We start from the raw sequence: 19,863 nt of genomic DNA on the forward strand, positions 1-19,863 counted from the left end.
CCTGGAGGGCAGGAGGGAAGGTGACAAGGCCCTGCTGCTTCTTGTTTTGGACAGTAAGGGGGCTCCTGTGGTGCTCTGGGCTGTCATGGGATGCTAGAGGTGGCACCTTGCTTCGGGCACTGCCCCCCAGACCCCTATTTGCACAGTGGAGGAAACTGAGGCCCAGAGGGGGGCTGGGCTAGCCTGGGGTGTGTGCCTCTTCCCTGCACCCCTCCCCCACCACCGGGCATGCTGGGGACAGGTCAGGGGCGGCCAGCAGCCCCTTCTCTGACTGTGGCACAAGGCTGCCCAGTGGTGTGCTCAGACGTCTCCTGATGGATGCGGGGAGAGTGGTGGGACTTCTCTGGAGGGACCTGGCCAGCCCCCGGTCACCCTTCCATGGCACACCGTCCCCTGGCCCTCGCTGCCCTGTTCTCAGTGGAACCCTCTTCCTGCCATACCAGCCCTGAGGAGGGGTGGACAGCCTCCGTTCTTATGCCTGGGCCCCCGGTTTATCTTGGGGCTCTGCCCACAGGGGCTCCTCCCCGCTTCCCTCTGGCGCAGGTGCCTGGGAGCCCCAGTGTTCCGGGAAGGCCGGCAGTGCCTGCAGTTGGGAATCCCTGCTGGCATGCCGCCCTCGCAGGCCTCAGCCTGGCTTTGCGGGGGTCCCCCCGGGGGGTGCTGACAGGCCCCACCTGCCTCCCTAGGTGGTCTACTACGTCTTTGCCATCATTGGCATCATTCTGTTCCGAGGTGTCATCGTGGCTCCTGGAAACAGCAGGTGAGGGGGGCTCCGAGGTGCAGAGAGTGCCCCGCCTCTGGGGGCGCTGGAGCCGCGGGTGACAGGGCCGGGCGGGGGGGTGGAGGGGTGAGACGCAGCTCCCCAGGAGGGAGCCAGGAGGCCCCTTTCTTCCTTGGCCTCTCCACCCGCCCGCCCCTCACCGAAGCCCTCCCTCGAGCCTGCACTGAGGGTGTTTCCCGTGCCGGCTCAGAGCCCCCAGCCGTGCCCCTTTCTGGGCCTGCAGGCCAGGCCGCGCGCCGGCAGCGGGGGCGTCCAGGGCCAGGCCTGAAGTGTAGGGCCGAGGGCCCCCCCGGGCCGGCCGCTGGCCGTGTGTGTCCACAGCGTTGGCCTCCTCGCCGCACTCAGCACCTCCGAGGTCGGGGGCCATCTCCCCTTTCCCCCGCTTCCCCAGGGGCCCAGCTGGGTCCACGCCAAGCAGGGGCCGCGGCGGTGCCAGGGCACCCGGGTGTGTGTCCTGCCCCCGCCTCCCACCGACCCGGCTTGTGCCCCCCCAGCCTGGCCCCTGACAACGGCTCCGCGCCCTGCGGGAGCTTCGAACAGCTGGAGTACTGGACCAACAACTTTGACGACTTTGCCGTGAGTCGTGTGCCCCCCGCCCCTCGGGACCCCCGCCTCCACCTCCCACGGCCTCCTGGACCCTGCGTCTGCCGCCCCACAGGCCGCCCTGGTCACTCTGTGGGACGTGATGGTCGTGAACAACTGGCAGGTGTTCCTGGACGCCTTCCGGCGCTACGCAGGCCCGTGAGTGACTCGTCCTGGCGGCCCCGGCCGCGGCTCTGCGTGGGGTGCGCACCGGGGTCTGCGCCTCCCGGGGATGGCGGGGCGCGTACAGGAGCAGGTGGCTTCTGGGGGCCGTGACAGCGGGGCTCGCGGGGTGACGGGGATCAGCCTGGAGCTTGCAGAGCTCAGACCGGCTCCCGCTCGCGCCGGCCGTGCCGCCCGGCCGCTGGCCGAGCGCCCGTGAAGGCCAGGCTGGGCCAGCTCGAGGGCGGGAGCAGCGATGGCACAGGCGGGGCAGCAGGGTCTGGGGAGCAGACGCGCTCGGCCCACGGGCGGCCCCGGTGGCCTCCTTGTTCTCCGCAGGTGGTCCAAGATCTATTTCGTGTTGTGGTGGCTGGTGTCGTCCGTCATCTGGGTCAACCTGTTCCTGGCTCTGATTCTGGAGGTATCGGCGACCCTGCCCGGGCTCTTCTCAGTCGGAGTTGCTAACTTGCTGATGGGGGCCCACCCGGAACTTGGTCCAAAGAGGCCGTGCTGGGTTCCGGCAGCCCTGGTGGATTCAGGCTCCGTCCTCCCTTGGGGCTGCTCGCCCTGGCTGCTGGGGGCCTCTTGGAATGCTCCTGACCTTTGACCAGTGGGAGGGGGGCTGGAGGAGGGCTCTCAGGCATCTGCTCCCGTAGGAGCTGGTGGCCTTGGATCCTGGTGTCCAGGGTGGACTTCTCAGCCAGGCCGACACTGTGGGATTGGGGTAGGGGGACAAGGCTGGTTCCACGCAGGGCCCACGCCTACTGGCCACCCGTCCCTCCCTCCCTCTTGCCAGAACTTCCTTCACAAGTGGGACCGCCGCAGTCACCTGCAGTCCCTCACGGGGGACCTAGGGGCCACCTCTGAGGTGACCGTGGAGCTCCTGTTCAGGTGCGTGGAGCGGGGAGGCAGTGGGCGGGCGATTGGTCCCCACGAGCCCGGGGTCTGCCTCTGCTCCTGCTGCGGGGCCGGGCCTCTGTCCTGCTCTCCGGTGAGCATCTTTCGGGAAGCACCCTCAGGTTCCGTTGGTCTCCAGGTGATTCTGTTGGTGGGTGTAGACAGGTGGCCCGAGGAAGCCTCGCCCTTCTCTTCTCCATGGTAACCTGGAGATTGTCCCTCTGCTGGTGCAGAGAAGTGACAGCCGTCCCAGAGTCAGCCCCGGGTGGTCAAACTGCGTTTGCTGTGTTACAGCCACGCGGAGAGGTGTCCTCCCGGGCTTTGAGGGACGCCACGTAAGCATCCCAGAGGTGGACCTGAGTCCCCGGGGGGTGGTTCTGAGGGGCCCCTCGTCCCGAGCACTGACGGGGCTGCTTGCATCAGCTCTGCTCCCTGCTCCTCTGGAGGTGCCCAGGGCTCCCCATCCATCCTGTCCCCGATCCCGCAGGGATGTCCTGGAGGAGCCCACGGAGGAAGAGCTGGCGGAGAAGCTGAGCCACCACCCGCACCTGCAGCTGTGCAGGTGACGTCCAGACGCCTTCCTGGCTGGGGCGGTGGCAGCTGATGCGGCCTCGGGATGGGCGCCGGCCGGGGGAGGAGGCGGCCGCGGCCCACTGGAGAGGCTTCTCCCTTGGGTAGAGCCACCGTGCGTGCCGACGCTGGGACACACGCAGGCCCTGGTTTGCAGCCGAGCTGGACCACCTCCGCGGCCCCTCAGGCGCTGTCCATGCCACTTTCTTTTTATAAGCTGCTTCCCTGAGACTTATTTTTCTAAATATTGAAAGAGGGTGACTGGGAGGGAGATGCAGTGGCCCTCCCCCTGGGCCCTGGAATTTCCGTGGTGCCTTCACTGCTGGTGGCCTTCAGGGACCAGAGGCCCACGTGGGGCCCGCACAGGCCAACCGGCAGCTTTCCAGGGCGTTAAGCTTGGGATCCTGGTTTTACATGATAAGAATCTGGACTGTGTTTTATTGTTTTATGACTCGTGTGAGTGCGATTGGGTGCGTTTCTTTATGGGTGAGAATGCCAGTCATCTTCATCAATAAGTCTTGCAAAGAAGGAGGTGGTCATCCTTATTCCGACACGACTGTGCTTCTCTGGAACGGGGCCACCCGGTCTCAGCCTGTCAGAAGCCAGTGCTGTGGTTGGACCAGCCCTTGTGGTTCGTACTGTGTTAGCAAGATGCCTTTCAGCAACCACCGTCAGGAAACTTTGAAAAAATAAAGGTTTATTACTTACGAGACCTGGAAATTACATAGTACACCTGCGGCCACACAGTGAGGTCTCGGGTAGAGAGAGAGAGAGAGTGTGGGCCTGGGGTTATGCTTTTGTTGGGGTCGAGGGTTTCAGGGGCTCACTCTTTATTGGTGAATTTAAAACATAAGAGCAGGAATTTAAAGCCAAGGAAGAAAAAAAACAAATGTGGTCCAAATGGTCAGTTATCAAACTCAACCAAGATTTCTAAAATAAAGGAGCCTCGGTGGAGGAAGGTGGCCTGGCTCTTTATCTCATCGAGCGACTGCCAATGTGTTTATTCGAGATAGCCGTGTTTGAAGTTTACGCCTCTGCAATCAAAGCTTAAGACAGGTACTTGCATTACAGAAAAGAAGAAAACAACTGTCGGGGCTTAACGCTACCCCGGGTATGGTTGTGTAGGTTGTGCACTCTACAAGGGTACCTGGCTGCAAGGGTGTGTCCTGGCATTGACTGTCTACACCAGGAGGGGGACACCTTTTTCTAATTTGCATAAAGACATGTATAAGTCAGCGGTGGCCCTACTTTGTGTGTCCTCAGGGTGTGTGACAGAGGGGGCTGGGGTGTGGAGGAGGGGGAAGTGAGCAGTGCTTGGCAGGCCACGTTGCCACTTGGTCCGCCATCGATCCAGGTTGATAAATGGGTTTCTCATTTCAAGGGCCAGTTCGAGTGGTTGGTGGTAGCTCCCGGCGGTTTTGTTGAGAAGGATTGGAATCTTCATGGGAAGGGGTGCTGGGATCTATTAGTGATGTCTGCTGTGGGCACTGAAGGGGAAATCAGGGTACAGGTGCCGACTCCACTGCAGGAAGTCATCTCAATCTTCCCCAGCTTGTCTGGGAAATAGGATGAGAGGAAAGCTTAACTAAAAAACGGCACTTCTAAAATGTCACGACATCCAACTGCTTGAGGTTTTCCAACGGCTGGTAACGTTTTGTGTGTCCAAGCACATCGGGTTTCTGGTCCCGGAGTTTTTCTGAAATTGTGGGCATTCCTCAGGTTTTGGGGACCTTTGTGGAGGTAGACAGGACTCTCCCAGACCTGTCCCCCTGTGCAGGCTGCCTTCCTGGAAGGCTGGTTTTGGGTGGGGAGGCTCTCATGGAACATGGTTTGGAAGTGGATACCCAGCTTGCCTCAGCAAGGCCCTGCTCTTCTGGGGACGAGGGTGAGGCCTGTCTGGTCAGCTGCTGTTCCTTCTGGCTGTATGTCCACCCCCCACCCAGGTCTGAGCGCCATCTAGTGGTGGATTCAGGTTCAGTTGACCTGACTCGTGATCCCCAGGGGACAGCTCCTTGCTTTTCCCAGGCCCCCTGCAGGCCTGCTTCCTCTGTGACCCGCCTGTGATCCGAGGCTGGGAGCCCGGCCTCACTGGGCTGCAAGCTTGTCCACCCAGAGTGAGCCTGGTTCTTGTGGGCGATGTGCCCTCTGCCCTGTCCTCGTGCCGGTCCCAGCTGAGGGTCCACCTCAGAGGGTCCACGTTCCATGTCTTGTGTGCAGAGAGGCCCCTCGGATTATGCTGTTCTGCGGCAGATAACTCCGGACAGTCCACGCTGGGCCCTGGGAGACGCGGGCTCTGCCCTCGGGGGGTGTGGGGGGCACGACTGAAGCCGCCGCTGGCGCCCGCCGTGCCGGTGCCTTCTGAACACAAGCTGGGGCACCCGTCCCTGCGTCAGTTCCCCGTGTCAAGTGGTGTCAGCCTCTGAGCCTTTGTCTGAATGGGAAGTAGGGCCGAATTCAAGGCCGAGCTGGGGCTTGGCTGCTCGTTAAGGGGGGCAGGGCTGGTGGGGTCACCCGCTTTGCAGTGCTGCCGGCGTCCTCTGTCCCCAGCCAGGCGCTCCGTGGAACTCAGGAGGATATCACGGCCGCACCAAAGGTGCGTTTGACAGAGAACACATGCTCGCGTTTCTCACCGCACCCTTGCGGCCCTGGTGAGGCCTCCTGTTGTATCCAGTGCTGCAGCGTCTCTGGTCACCCCCAGCACTCTGGCTGAGTGCCAGGTGCAGGCGGCTCAGCCCTGTAGGACCCTGGGATTGCCCAGCACAGTGGCAGGAGTCGAGGACAGCGGGAGCTGCCGTGTCTGCCCTGATGAAGACAGAAGGAAGCAGGCTGGGAGGCGGCTGTGGCTGGAGGAGCCCTGGGTTAGGGGGTGAGGCGGGGCCTGTGTCTTCAGGGACCGGGGAGCCCTGGGCTGGGTGTTGGCAGGAAGTAGGTTGGAGACAGCCGGCCTGGTTGGGGGGGCAGGCCCGGGGGGAGGGGGAAGGGGTTGGCACCCACCTGGGAGCATGGCTGGAGCGAGAGGGCAGGGCTGTGGGGCAGCACAGGGGCACCGGTGGGGCGGGGTGGTGTGGGTGCCCGTGGCCTGGACCTTGGGCCCGGGGCTGCCCACAACAGAGAGAAGCCGCTGAGATCCCGCGTGCCGCAACTAAGACCTGACGCAGCCAAGTAAATAAAAGAAAAAGAAAAGAGGCCATAAGGTAGGCCAGGCACAACCTGGGAGAAGGTATTTGTAACAGATATAACTGATGAAGGACTTGTATCTAGACCACGTATAGAGCGCCTACAAATTAGCAAGGAAAAGACAAACCAGTGAAAAGAAATGGGCTTGAACTGGCTTTTCACAGAAAAGCAAACTCCCAAGTCCAGCAAGTATGTGAAGAGACGCTCCATCTCACCGGTAATCAGTGACACGCAGAGTAAAACCACATGGCAATAATTTCACTGTCACTACAAGGTCAGAATTGAAGAAGTCTAACCAACTGAACGATTAGAACTTTTATCTATACTTGGAGGAAATTTAAACGGACTTAATCTGTCCGGAGAACAATTTGGCTTTATTTATTGTAGTTGAATACGACATACCTTATTCTCCTGCAAGGTACGCACTCAAGAGAACCCCCTGCCCGCCTGTGCCAGGTGGTAAAATGTCCAAAAGAGCAAAGCGAGCCCTGCGGAGAGATGGACGCGGCCCAGATGTCCCCGACAGAAGGCACATGACGCTGAGGTTTATTCAGGCGCGGTGAACACGGACGACCTCCAGCCACAGACGACTATGTGGCCAAGTCTTAGAAACGCGGCGTCGAGTGAACAACGCAAGTTCCGGGAGACTCTGTGCGGCACCGTATTATTTATAAAATTCAAAACCACACTTAAACCCTACAGCGTGGGCATGTACACAATGGCAGTAGGATTACTGGAAAGTGAAACACGGGCAGCCTGTAATCCAGCAGAGGGGTCAGCGCTGCGGAGACGGGGGCAGAGTGAGAAGGACCGTCTGGGTGATATGGGTGTGTAGTTAAACTCTATAATGTACACACACTTACGTACAGTAAGTCCCCTACGTAAAAGCAGCGGTATATAGCCGACTGTGTTAGTTGGGTACCTAGGCTGACTTCGTCGGACTTCATGAACAAATTGGACTTACGAATGCGCTCTCGTAATGGAACTCGTTCGTATGTAGGGGGACTTACCGTATATTCTTTTGTACATACCAAAATGTAATATATTAAAATGTAATAACGGAAGAGCACAAGAGGAGGGGAGTTGAAGACACAGGGTATGGGCAGCTCCCCCTGGGAATTTTGTTGCCAAGGGAGCAGAGACATGAGAGCGATGGTTGGAAGGCAGGGGGGTCGAGACAACGTTGGTTATTTACGTGGGAGGAATTGTGTGGACTGTGGGGAAGATCCAGGGACGCAGGGGTGAGAAGGGGAGTGGCTGTAGCCTTGGCTTTGAGTGGGGGACAGGCGTGGCCCCCTGGACGAGGGCAGTGGGCAGCAGCGGGGGCATGGGGCAGGCTGGGGGGTTCTGTGCGCCCTAGAGGCGGCCAGCAGCATCTGTGTGGGGGGTTTCTGCCGGCCCCGCAGGCCCAGGTTCCTCGTGGGAGCAACAGAGGCCACTGAGGTCCCTTCCCGGGCCCCCTCCCACGTGCCGCCCCCCAGCCCTGGCAGCCGGGCAGGGTCCAGGCCCGGGGCCCGATCTGTCGGTGGAACCTTGGAGCGGAGTCCCAACAAGCGGGTGTGGGTCTTTCATGTGGTCTCCTCCGAATCTTGTCTTCCACCAAAACAGCCAGGGTTTGGTTTCGTGCCTTGCTGATAATTGGTGGTTCTGATTAAAACACGAGAACAATTCCTCGCTTAAAACAAAAAGGCGGAAGGCAGGCGCGCTGTACCACTCTTAAAAACCAAAGAAGGGGGCGTGGGGCTCACAACGCCCCTCACATCAAAGTGGCCGGCAGATGCTGCGTTCCCCCGGCCCTCTGATCACGTTCGGCCGAGCTATTCTCCTGGGAAACACAATCGGAGCCGCCCCAGGGCGGCCGGCCCACACCTGCAGGACCTGGGCGGCCCGGCTGCTGCCCCGGGTCCAACAGCAGTTGGCTAATCCGTGCCTGGGCCCTGCCACACCTGTCGCCAGGTGAGCCAGACCTGCCTGGCCTTTGCTTTTTCATCGCAGTTAACGGGCAGGAAGACGTGTGGGGATACGGGAGCTGCTGACAGCAGAATCCACGGCCGAGGCCATTCTACAGCCGCACCCGTTGCTGAAGCCTGTTGCCGGCTGAGGGCTGAGCGTCGGGCAGGAGTCTCTGCCATTGGCTCTGACCTGCGGGAGCCCCAGAATGCCCTGGAGGAGGGCTTGTTAACACCAGTCCTGGGCCCCAACCACACAGCATCCGGGGGCCTGGGAACCTGCATCCCTAAGAGTTCCCAGGTGATGCTGCTGCCGGTCCAGAGACCACAGGTAGAGAACTTCCCACCCCTTCCCTTGTTTGCTTTCTTTTAGCACGTATGTAACGAGCACACATAGCTGCTGTTGGTAAATTTTTAAAAAGCAACGTTTTGGGAGGGAGCTATGAAAGGACTCCTTTCTGGGGGGTCAGAATTGCCCAAACTGTCCGCTCTGGGCAGAGGATTCAGGGAAAGATGTCAGCTCACCAGGACACACGTCTTGGTCAGCAGGGTCCAGGCAGATGGTGCCGCCCATCCTTGGCTCAGGGTCTGTGCCCTAACTGCATGACTGGCCGTGGAGAGCCGGCTGGACCCTGAGGGCCCCTCCCAGTCTCGGGTGGGCTGGGTGGAGTGGGCTGGGACAGCACCAAGGACCCCCGGGCTAGAAGTGGGGAGAGATGGGGGTCCAGCCACCCGCTCCCAGGTCCACAGTCCTGTGTTCTCACGCTGCCCCCTGCACCCCCCTGCCCACAGTGGGGTGTTCCCACTCCCTCCTCTGTCCCCAGGACATGCAGTGCTTAGCTTAGCGTGTAGCTGGTTCGTAGCCAGCATCTGTGCGTGAAAGAATCCGCAGCTATTCACACCACCTAATGCGGGAGAGGACACGAGGAGTCCCGTGTCAAACACTAGCATTTGCTCTACAAATATGTCCTGGGGGCCACTATATACCAGAATGCAAACGGGGCAGCAGGAAACATGGGCAGCCACACTCAAGCCGGCAGCCAACAAGAGAAGTGGGAGAGAGAAGTGAAAGGGGTGAGAACAGAAGAGGCGGGGCCGGGAGGAAGAGAAGGGACTGCAAACGCACCTGAGGACCTTCTGCTGCTGCAGGCCAGCTCCGAGCTTCCTGGCAGCCTCTGGGAAAAGGGAAATGAGCCCCTACCCACAGCAGCCTCCCTAGCCTTGGTTTTGTCATCTGCGTGTTTCAGGGCTCACCGTGGGGGCCCCACGAGGTAAGGATGTGAAAACACCTCCTTTCAAGTCTGTGGAGCAGCGCACACAGAAGGCGTCAGCATTTTATTTCCCTTAAGGGAACCCTCAGGAGAATAATAGTTACAGTGGTAATTAGTCACAATAAAAACCACGGTTTGAGTGCTTGCTCTCTGCAGGTGCTTTTCTGAGCACTTTACACTGGCTAGTTTAATCCCGAGAAGTCCCCAGCTGGGGCGCCCCTGACAGCTGGGGAAACTGAGGCAACAGAGAGGTTGGGTAACTTGCTCATGGCCACACAGCTGGTGATGGCGTTGCCTCCTCTCCTGGCCCAGGCTTGTCTCTGTTTCCATCCCCCTGTGCATCAGTGGGAGAATTCACAGAGCAAGTGCTGCAGCGCCAGGTGTAACTTGCAGGACTGGCAGGGTCACTGAGGCCCTGGTGGGCTCCGTGTGTCACCACAGGAGGTGGGAGGTGGCACGCGTGACGAGGTGACCTTCAGGACGCAGGCTGGGCTCCTTGTGACTTTCTCCCGTCGTAGCCACTATCCAAAGTAGCCCAGGGCACACGGAATCTAGGCCTGGATCTGCACCCCGCCTTCTGCACGCCGGGATGCATGGCTGGCCTTCCTGGGCACTGGTTCCCTCACTGGAAAAGGAGATGGGTGGGCGGCTGGAGAAATGACGTCTAGGAAGCCCTTGTGCTGGCTCAGGTACAGTATTTGCACTTCAGACACGTGCAAATAGCACTTCTGAGCTCTTTGTGGGTGGGGGTCATTGTCCTTGTCTTGCAAGTGGGGAAACGGAAGCACAAGAGATTCAGGGGCCCAAGCCCACAGGTGGCAAGGCCGAGTATGAGCCCCGGGCTGTCTCGGAGGCCAGGTGCTCTCTCAGCCTGTTGTCCTCACGGCTGTGGCCATGAATTTCTCATGTGTTGGCTCCTGGGTTTCCAGCCCTTGGCTCGACCACAATGACAGTGGGTCTTAGTGGACCACTGGCTTCTCTGTACTCATGTCCTCAGCTGTCAACGGGCCACTCGGCGAGCACCTTGTCACCCTGAGCTTGGCAGTGGCTGAGGCAGGGAGGGGCTCTGGGTGGGCCCCACCTGGAAGGGCTGAACCTTCCGTTGGGGATCCCTCTCCCCTCCCCCGGCCCAGTGCCGGGTACCCGGCGATACCTAGTGTATCACCTGTACTTGGACGTTTAGGAACATCCTCAGAGGCCCCGTCAGCCCCCCCTCCTCCACCTGGGGACAGAGTCCAGGCCCCTGGGCTGGGTCACTGAGGCCAGTAGGCTCCCTCTGTCTGGGAGTTTCACCCGCCCCACCTGTGAGCTTTCACGAGCTCCCTTTCTCACTTAGGAGAAAGACAGGGTCCAGCCCTGGACACAGACGGGGTCGTGAGGCACACCCAGGACACACGGTCAATTTAGCCTCTCCAAAATTTCACAGGTTCTTAACGTAAAACAGAAAGAAATAGGACTTCCCTGGCAGTCCAGTGGTTCAGACTCCGCGCTCCCACTGCAGGGGGCACGGGTTTGATCCCTGGTCGGGGAAGATCCCGCATGTCGCATGGTACGGCCAAAAGAAAAAAAAGGAAAAGAGAAAGAAAAAAGAAAAAGACAAAACCAACCAACCAGAAAAACAACCAAAAAGAAAGTAAAACTCTGGCTCTGATAGTCAGTTTCCGAAGTCCATACAGGTGTCCCACCATTCAAGGGAAGGAGGCACGAAGGACCTTGTGTCCAAGGATGTGGACGAGCACAGGCTCGCGTGCTCTCCTTTCTTCTGCCCCACAACATTGCCTGGAGAAGGGTGCAGCAGGGGGAAGGGGGAGGGAGGAGGCTGGGGTGCTCCCAGCTCCACCGGACACATCCCGCGGTCCCTGCCGGAGCTCCGATACATGGTCACTGCTTTCTCCCGCCCAGGCTCTTCCTCCCTGATTTGCGGACGGAGGCCCTGCCCTGCAGTGGGCTCAGGGGAGAGGAGGCTCCAGGTGAAGGGCACGGGTTCCCGGGTGGATGAAGGTGCCACAAGTTCCGAGCTGACTCCTTGGGGCTCTGCTGGGTCCCTCCTACCCGTCCAGTGCCTCTTGTGACAGGTGCCATGCCCGTCCCCGGGAGTGACACTCGCCGCTGGAGACCCTTGTTCTCCCAGGGGTCCCTTTGGGCAGGTCTTCAAACGGCTCCATCCCAGCATCCTCTCCCCTTCCCGCATCACCCACACCTGGCCCTGGGAAGCCTCAGGTGGTCCTGGCCCCGCTGACTGGAGTCTGCGGGTGCTGCCATGCTGCTTTGCCTGGTCCCCAGTTGTGGGGTGCAGCCCTCCAGGGGACCCTGAGCTCAGGACAGGTGCGGTGTTGTCAGACGTGGGGAAGGGGTACAGCACAGCAGTGCAAATCCTACCTACTCCCCCTCTGGGCGCTTTCTAGTCTCAAATGGACAAGGGGGCTTAAGAATCGGGGAGCTGGTTTTTATCCCTCTCCTTTGTCGATACTTTTTACGTCCAAAGGGCTCCGACCTTGGGATGTCACGCCTCTTGGGTGCAGGTGGAAACATCATGTGTAGCATCCCCCGCTGGTGTGTCTGCACAGAGGCAAACCCAGAAATTCTCGGGCTGGTGGGTCTTTCCTCTGGATGGCGGGAACGTGAGAGATGTTTAAAGAAAGGACTGAATGCCCACCCTTCCCTCCATACTATGTCCTGATTGTGGGAAAAGTAGGGGCAAACGGCTTTAAAATGAACTAGAAAGTTCTAGATTGGACAGAGGGTTAAAGCCTATAGCCCTCGTGATGCCAGTGTCCCTTGGGCACCTGCCAAAAACATAACCTAAAAAACACGGGGTGCAAGGAAACGATATTGAAAAGTTGCCAACAAAACAGCAACAGACCCACATGTGTGACAGAGCAGACCCGCAGCCTGTTTCGAGACATGGGCGAAAGTGGCCACAGTGAGAAATGTGCCTGTGATTTCTGCTGATGACGGGCCGGTGGTCCTACCGTCACCCTGGCCTGTGTTCATATAGAAGGGAATGACACAATGGGGTTTGATTTTTTTAAAAAAATAAATTTATTTATTTGTCTTTGTTGCTGCGTGCGGGCTTTCTACAGCTATGGTGAGCGGGGGCTACTCTCATTGCGGTGCACGGGCTTCTCATTGCGGTGGCTTCTCTTGTTGCGGAGCACGGGCTCTAGGCGCGTGGGCTTCAGTAGCTGTGGCGCGCGGGCTCAGTAGTTGTGGCTCGCGGGCTTAGCTGCTCCGCGGCATGTGGGATCTTCCCGGACCAGGGCTTGAACCCGTGTCCCCTGCATTGGCAGGCGGATTCTTAACCACTGCGCCACCAGGGAAGCCCTCCGAGTTTGACTTTTCCCATGCACGCTCACAGGTGGAACCGTGGCAGGATTCTTCCCCGTGGTCGCTGAATTAGGATGGTGAAAAGTAGCTCAGTTCTGATGTTGGCCGTGGCTGGTGGGGGGCTGGCCCAGCCCCCTCTGCCGGGAGACCTCTCTGGTCCCCCCGCAGGAATGAACCCCCTCCCCAGTTCCTACTGCCCTTTCTCTCTGTTCCACCACTGACCCCACCCCTAAGTCACAGGTGGGTGTGGGCCTGGGAACGACATGTCTCATGTCTCCTCAATCCTAATAAGTAAAATGAGTCCCAGTAAACGTGGCACCCAGTGCAGCCCCAAGCAGGGCTCTTGTGCGTATGGGTTAGTGAGGCAGGAAGGGATGTTTTCTGGAATCATTTAGGTGGTCCCCAAACTTGAGCACATCTCAGGACGCCTGGAGGGCTTACAGAACACAGCTTGCTGGGCTCCACCCTGGAGTTTCTGATTCAGCAGGCCTGGGGAGATGGGCCTGGGAATTTGCATTTCTAACCAGTTCCTAGGGGATGCTTTTGCTGCTGGCTAGGGGCAGGACTCTGGGAGCCACTGGGGTTGTTCCCTTCCCTGGCACCACTGTAGGGAAGTCAGTGGTGACCCCTCCCAAAATATATGTCTGAGTCCTTACCCCTGGTACCTGGGAAGGTGCGCTAATATGGAAATAGTCTTTGCAGATGTGACTGGATTAAGGATCTTGAGATGAAGCCACCCTGGATTGAAGGTGGACCCTGGACAGGATGAGGTGTCTGTACAAGGAGAGGAGAGGACGCAGAGACACACGGAGGAGAGGCCACGTGGCCACGGAAGCAAGGCTGGAGGGGTGTGGCCACAAGCACAGGGAAGCCTGGAGCCCCTGGAGGAAGGACCCTCCCCTAGAGCCTTTGGGAGGAGTGCCCAAAGCGCCGTTCGTGATACTTCGTCACGGCCACCCCAGGACACTCACGCAGCCCCTGACAATGTGCGAAGCGGCTGCAGCTCTTCTTTTTTGCTAAGCTCCTTGAGACCTCGGATCACAGGCTCCAGGTGGCCCAGACCCGTCCAGTGGGGCCAGTGCTCAAGGGAAAAAAGCAAAACAGATGATACTCTGTCCTGTTTCCCGCTGTTCTTAGGGAGGTGACCCAGAGCAACTTCTGGGACACATCTAGGCCCAAGCAGCCTGGGTCTGGCCCCAAGGGTGAGCCTGGGTGAGCCGGGAAGAAGATGTACGTTGTGACTTTCGGGGTCCAGGTACCACGGGAACAATCCACACAGCCTGCCCTGGGCCCTAAGGCAATGGGTCGACGTGTCAGGCCTGCGGCCGCGCGATGGAGGTGGGCGTTCCAGCCACCCGTGGGCTACCAGCCATCCTAGTGTGGCCCCATAAGCCACAGGGGTCTAGGGGACCTCCCAGGAGGCCCACTGACTGAGTGGGAGATTTGCTGACCCACAGCAGAGCACAGGTGACCATCTGGCTTGGAGGTCACACAGGCCAGGGCTTGACCCCAGCCCAGTAGGACCCTGCTCTGTGACGGGGCCCTTTCTCTCCTCTGGCCTTAGTTGCCCGGTGTGCGAGATAGGATGGAAGGGCTGCCTGTGAGCCTGGAGCGGGCACCTTGTCAATCCACCAGACACTCAGGTGACAGGAAATGCAGGTTCTTCCTCTGCCCCTGATGGCAGTGGGCTGGGGGACCCACAGGTGACTTGCATACAGATGGGGGCTGGAGACAGAGGCCCTGGGCATCCAGAGGCAGGGCCCGGTAGAGGGCCAGGTAGGACACGCCTGGAGACGCTCCCCGGCATGTACGCAGTACCAGGGCTGGCCAGCGGAGGGCAGCAGAGCTCCAGCGACGGGGGTCCCCGGAGCCCTGGCCTAGACCACCCCCAGCCCCACCCCAACTCCAGCGCCGCCCCGCTCAGCCCGGGGCCAGGTGCCCCAGTCTGGAACTTTCCCCCCTTCCTTCTCTGCAAAGGGTCTCCTCCTCCCGCAGCCTTCCTGGCTCCCAGGCCCGTGCCGGGAACGTCCTCTGGCGGGCACTGCCTCCTTTAGGGCTCACTTGTCACTGCTTTAGCTGGTCTGAGGGACGCCAGGGGACCGGAGCGGTGGCAGTGACGTGTCTGGGCCGACAGTAAGCGCCCGCTGAATTTCAGGCTATGCGACGGAGGGCACCCTGGCCTGACGGTGGGGGGATGGCGTGACCACACTCGGCGGGCGGCGCCGTCCTGCGGGCAGCGTGGTGGCCCGGGCCTCTCTGGCCGCAGGAACCCCTCTGGGTGGGTCTGGAGTGACCCCGGTGCCGGGTCCGCCTGCCGGCCACTGCGGTGGCACCGTGGAGCCCCGTCTGCCCCGCAGGGGCACCGGAGGTGTCCACCTCAGCTGCCCGCAGGGAGAGTCTGGGTGCTGGGGGCGGGCAGTGAGGGCCCCTCCGTCGTGGCTGGAAAGACCTCGCACTTCTGTGGATGCTCGGTTCGTGCGGCCATATTTCCCAGGAACCTGGGTCTCGGGTGGGCTCCCCCCTCCCCCGCCTCCCCAGGTCTCTTCGGTGTGACCCCTCCCCACGGTGCCTTGAGTGTGGTATCTGTCTGTTGTTTGCCTTTCTTACCGGAATGTAAACTCCGCAAGGGCAAGGACTTTACTATATCCTCTGCCAAGTCCCCAGTGCCCAGAATACTGCTAGGCAAGTAGTGGGTGCTCTGTAAGCATCTACTGACTGACTGAATGAATGAATGGCGGCCTGACCCCGTGCCCCACCCCCAGGGCTGCCCCATCCCACTTCCGAGCAGCCGCGGGGCTGGGTGGAGGGGGGCAAGGTGAGGTGAGAGGACGGAGGAAGCCCCCTCCTGGCACCCCGTTGTCCTGCCCGGGTCCCCCTCTGTGGGAGGTGTGGCCACTTGGCCCCGGGTGGGGTCAGGCGGGGTCAGGCGGGGAGAGGTCCCTGGTCGTCTGCCAGGGCTGTGTGTCCTGTGCTCAGATGTGGGATCTGCTCTGCCTCTCGCTGGAGAGGCTTGTTGTCACCTGGACTGGGGCCGAGTCACACCTGGTTGACAGAGGGACTCAAGTCTGTCTACTCTGGGCCCAGAGACCCCTGGGGGCTGACTGTCTCTGGCTCAACTCCTGTTCCTGCCCCCTGGAGCAAAAGACGGGGCTCCGTGAGGTGAGCCCAGGCCCTGGAGGCGTGGCTCAGTGGTGCCTGGGAGGTACCAGGATGTAGCTAGGACGATGGACCGCGAGGAAACAAGGGGACAGATCCCAACTCTTCTCTGTCCAGGGCCAGCAACCTCCCACCCCAGAGGCTGGAAGAGGTTCTGGCTCACCATCTGTGCTCCAGGGAAGTCAACAAGGAGGGGAGTGAAAGGGACCCGAGCTCACATTCTTGGAAAAACGGTTAAATAAACCTCTGGGGGCTCGGCCCGCATCAGGGCAGACGGGTGCCTGCCAAGGGCGTCTCTCTTTGCCCCCAGAGGCTCATGCGTTCTCATTTCTGTCTTATAGAGGAGGGAACCGGGGCTGAGAACATTCCAGAACACCTCCCCCCAGCATCAACACCCCACCCCCTGTGCGTGCCTGTCTGGCTGCTTCCGGAAACCGAAGTGTTGGCCGCTTATGTTGGGGATTGTCCAGGGTTAGAGGTCACCCCAGTGAGACTGATTTTCGCTCAGAAGGAGGGGGATATTGTTACCGTCAGAGGTGTCCAGAGGTGTCGTGGGGTGAGGAGCTTGAGGGAAACGGGCTGAGTCCCTTCCAGAGCCCGACCCGTGCTGGCAGGGGCAGGAGACCGGCCGGCACTGGTTTCTCAGGGCTGGGAGACCCCGCTCTGGGAACGCTCTCACCCTGATCAGATGCCTTTAGCTCTGTTTTGAGACACGAGGAACGTGTTTGGGGGTGCTTGGGACCGGATGGTCTCGCTTTCCGCCGGGTACGTAATTCTGCCACATAACTGAAGGGCAGTGACTGCTTGACCACGTGGCCGCGAAGGTGTGCAGGACGGAGCTCTGCCCCTGCCTGTCGGGTGGACCGCGGCGGGGGAGGGGGGCTGTGGGTGGGGGTGAGGCCACCCAGGCTGGAGAAGGGCCCCTACTGGGTCCTGGCAGGAGGATCAGCCGTCCTTCGTGGACTGGGACCTGTGCTCCTTGGGGGAGAGTCCTGGCTCCTGTTTCTCTTTCTCCAGAACCAAGCTCACCCACATCCCCAGTCAACTGGTAACGTGGCAGGAAGAGAAAGGTCACGTGGCAGCGCGGAAGCTGACCTGCACGACTCCTCCTCCCACTGGGGTGAAGTACTACCTTCCTGGGAGGCTGGAGCAAAGCACCACAACTGGGTGGCTTTAAACAACAGAGGTTTCTCCTCTCACAGCCTGGAGGCCAGGAGTCCTAGATCAAGGCGTTGTCGTGGCCACTCTCCCTCCGAAGGCGCTGAGGGTGCTTCCTGCCCTTTCTAGCTTCTGGGACCCCACCGGCAATCCTTGGCTTGTGGCTGCATCCCTCCAACCTCTGCCTTGTCTCCACGTGGCTGTCCCTCTGTCTGCGTTCTCTCTTCTAATAAGGGTGCTACTCATTGGCTTTAGGGCCCACCCTAACCCAGGTGACCTCATCTTAGTTACATCCGCCAAGGCCCTGCTTTCAAATAAGGTCACGTGCTGAGGTTCCGGGGTGGGGGGACGTGAATGAACCCAGCAGAACTTCCAGTGGCCGCGTGCTGGGCACAAGGGGACTCAACGTGGAGGGGCTGCAGGAATCAGGGCTGGAGTTTGGTGCCCAATTTGGGCTCCAACGCCGGCCTGGCCGTTTGGTAGCTGTTTGGTCTTGGTGAGTTACTGACCCTGCTTGGCCTTAGTGTCTGTGTCTGTAAAATGGGTCTGCTGACGTCACCACCACACTGACGTCAGTGCCCGGTTCTCTGAAGGAAATGGAGAGGACAGAGAAGAGACGGTGACTGTGGGACCGTCACAGGAACAACGTCCTCGGGAATGCCCGTGGGTCACGTCCTGCCGCCCGGTGGCTGCACAAACCCCTCGTACCTCGGTTGTCTCATCTGCAGGACAGGATAACGATCGTGCCCACCTGGCCGGCCTGCAGTGAGGATGGACCAGAGACCGGCAGGAAGCCCCCTCCTCGCCACGGCCCCCAGTGCCTGGCCCAGGGCCAGTACTCGGCACAGACCAGCCTCACTGAGTGTGTGGCTCGGGTCCCGGCCCCTGGAGATGGTCAAGGAGAGTCTCGCGTACCTTGTCTCTCTCCCGGATACTTTGGTCCAACGTAGGTTTTATTGACATTATTAATGGTGAGTGCCAACAGGACGAACCTGGGAAACTGTTATAATTATCAGATACCTTTAGAGATGAATTGTCCCAGGAGGGTGGCACAGGTGACGTTGGGAGTGGGAAATGCAGGCTTTCTCGGAATCAGCGACATCCCAGAGTCTTTCCTCGGATGCTGGGCTGCTAGGACGCTGGGCCGTGCGGTGCCCACCACCAGAAGACAAATGTGGGCAGCGTGACCACCAGGCTGCCAGCGCCCCCGCCGCATGGCGAAAAGCAAGCCTCTGTTTGCACCTAGTCTCCTCGTTCAGAAACGGGGCCCCGTGGAGAGGAATTCACTTTTTGTTGGTTTTACGGTAGCCCCTCGTGCCTGTATGACCGTCTTTCCTTCTCGATGCCGACGCCACGTCAGCCGGCAGGGTCTCCCTTCCCTCTGGCTTCGCACCCCCTCGCTCTGTGCCTCTCTGCCAAATAGCTAATGATCCCACACGGAGTGGGGTGCTGGGAAAGCTCCCGTTTGAGGGGACCCCGCAACCATGGAGGGTTGCATGGGTCCGGGGCACCCCACCCCCGTGTGGTCATCTGGGTCAGACAACCCTGGCCTCGCCGGCCCCTGGTGCCCTGTGGCTCGCTCACCTGGCCCAGAGAAGCGGGGACAAGCAAGAGAGGGGCTTTGGATCTCAGGACGGCTGGTACTCTTGCCAAGAGCCCCAGACGGCTCTGCCTGGCTTGAGCCCAAGCCAGCCTCTCAAAGGGCAGCTCCTTCGAGAGACGTTTGGGAAACACCTTTGACAAATGGCTTTGTGCAGAGGCCTGGAGGGCTGTGGACCCAGCCCCAGGGCTCCTCCTTGGCTACCAGCCTGGGTCCCAGGATGCAGGGCCATCTGGCAGGTTCAGAACCTGCGCCAGGCCCCGACATTCCTGCGTGGCGGCCCCAAGGCCCCCCACCGTGTGCAGCCACTGCCCATTGATGTCAGCCACAGCCCTCTGGAGCCTTAGTGCACTTGGGGTGGGAGGGGGCTGGGCTTCCCTGGCGGCAACCTGGAAACGTGTGTGAAAACCAAAAGAGGTGCCACCACCTACTCCGGGGCAGCGAGGCTCCATCGGGCCACTTACAGGCTCTCAGAGCCTGGGCCGCGGATGGGGCCTTAATTTGTCTGTGTCCCGTTCAGCCAGGCTGGCCGTGGTTAACAAGGGGCCATCGCAAATGTTTCCTCGTAAGCGGGCTTTAAGGAAACGTTTGCGCACGGAGCACTTTCCCACAGCCCGGGGACAATGTGCTGTCCCTTGCCAAGGATCCCTTTAGCCATCCTCAACTTTCCCGTGGCTGGAGGTGGGCCTGGAGCCCTGCCAGAACCGCTCTGCCAAGCCGCCTCCATTGGTCATTATCAGGAAGTGTGTGATTAATATCTGACGTTGAGAGAGGCCGGCGCTTGGCTGGCGGGAGCGCCCCACGGCCGAGGAGCTGGCGCTCGGAGGCCCCGCTCTGTGTGCAGGGTCTGGGAGGACCACCGGCTGGCAGGTGGCATGAGTGACCATGGCCGTGTGAACTGGCCGCCCAGCCCAGCTCCCGGCCCTTTGAAGCATTTCCAGGTCGCCCGGCTCGGTACACCCAGTGCGGAGCTGTGCATTTCCAGTCCATCTAGATCCACAAAGCAAACCAAACTGTCCAGTTCCCCCGAGGCCTGCTGGCCTGGCCTCCAAGGGAGGCCTCTGTGGGAAGGTGCCCCTGGGCGGTTCTCTGAGCCTGTTTGAGCCTCCTGCCGGCCCCGCCCGTGGACACAGGCCCCCTTCTCACCATCATCCTGCCTGGGGCCACTCGGAGGCCACAGCTACCGGGCCAGCCCTTGCTCACGAATGGGACAGCGACAACATCTGGCTGTGG

General features: G+C 60.3%; 1 protein-coding gene across 1 annotated transcript in view; it reads left to right on the forward strand.

The window, feature by feature from the left end:
- Positions 1 to 2,988, forward strand: part of TPCN2 (two pore segment channel 2) — a 30,507-nt gene extending 27,519 nt beyond the window's left edge. The window contains exons 21-26 of the mRNA XM_065882084.1: positions 687 to 760; positions 1,276 to 1,357; positions 1,440 to 1,522; positions 1,865 to 1,946; positions 2,322 to 2,416; positions 2,910 to 2,988. Coding sequence (XP_065738156.1) covers positions 687 to 760; positions 1,276 to 1,357; positions 1,440 to 1,522; positions 1,865 to 1,946; positions 2,322 to 2,416; positions 2,910 to 2,988 — 495 coding nt within the window. The remainder of the gene's footprint in view (positions 1 to 686; positions 761 to 1,275; positions 1,358 to 1,439; positions 1,523 to 1,864; positions 1,947 to 2,321; positions 2,417 to 2,909) is intronic.
- The last annotated feature ends 16,875 nt before the right edge of the window (positions 2,989 to 19,863 follow it).

Source organism: Phocoena phocoena, chromosome 8, assembly GCF_963924675.1.
Source record: "Phocoena phocoena chromosome 8, mPhoPho1.1, whole genome shotgun sequence".
NCBI classification, from domain to species: Eukaryota; Metazoa; Chordata; class Mammalia; order Artiodactyla; family Phocoenidae; genus Phocoena; species Phocoena phocoena.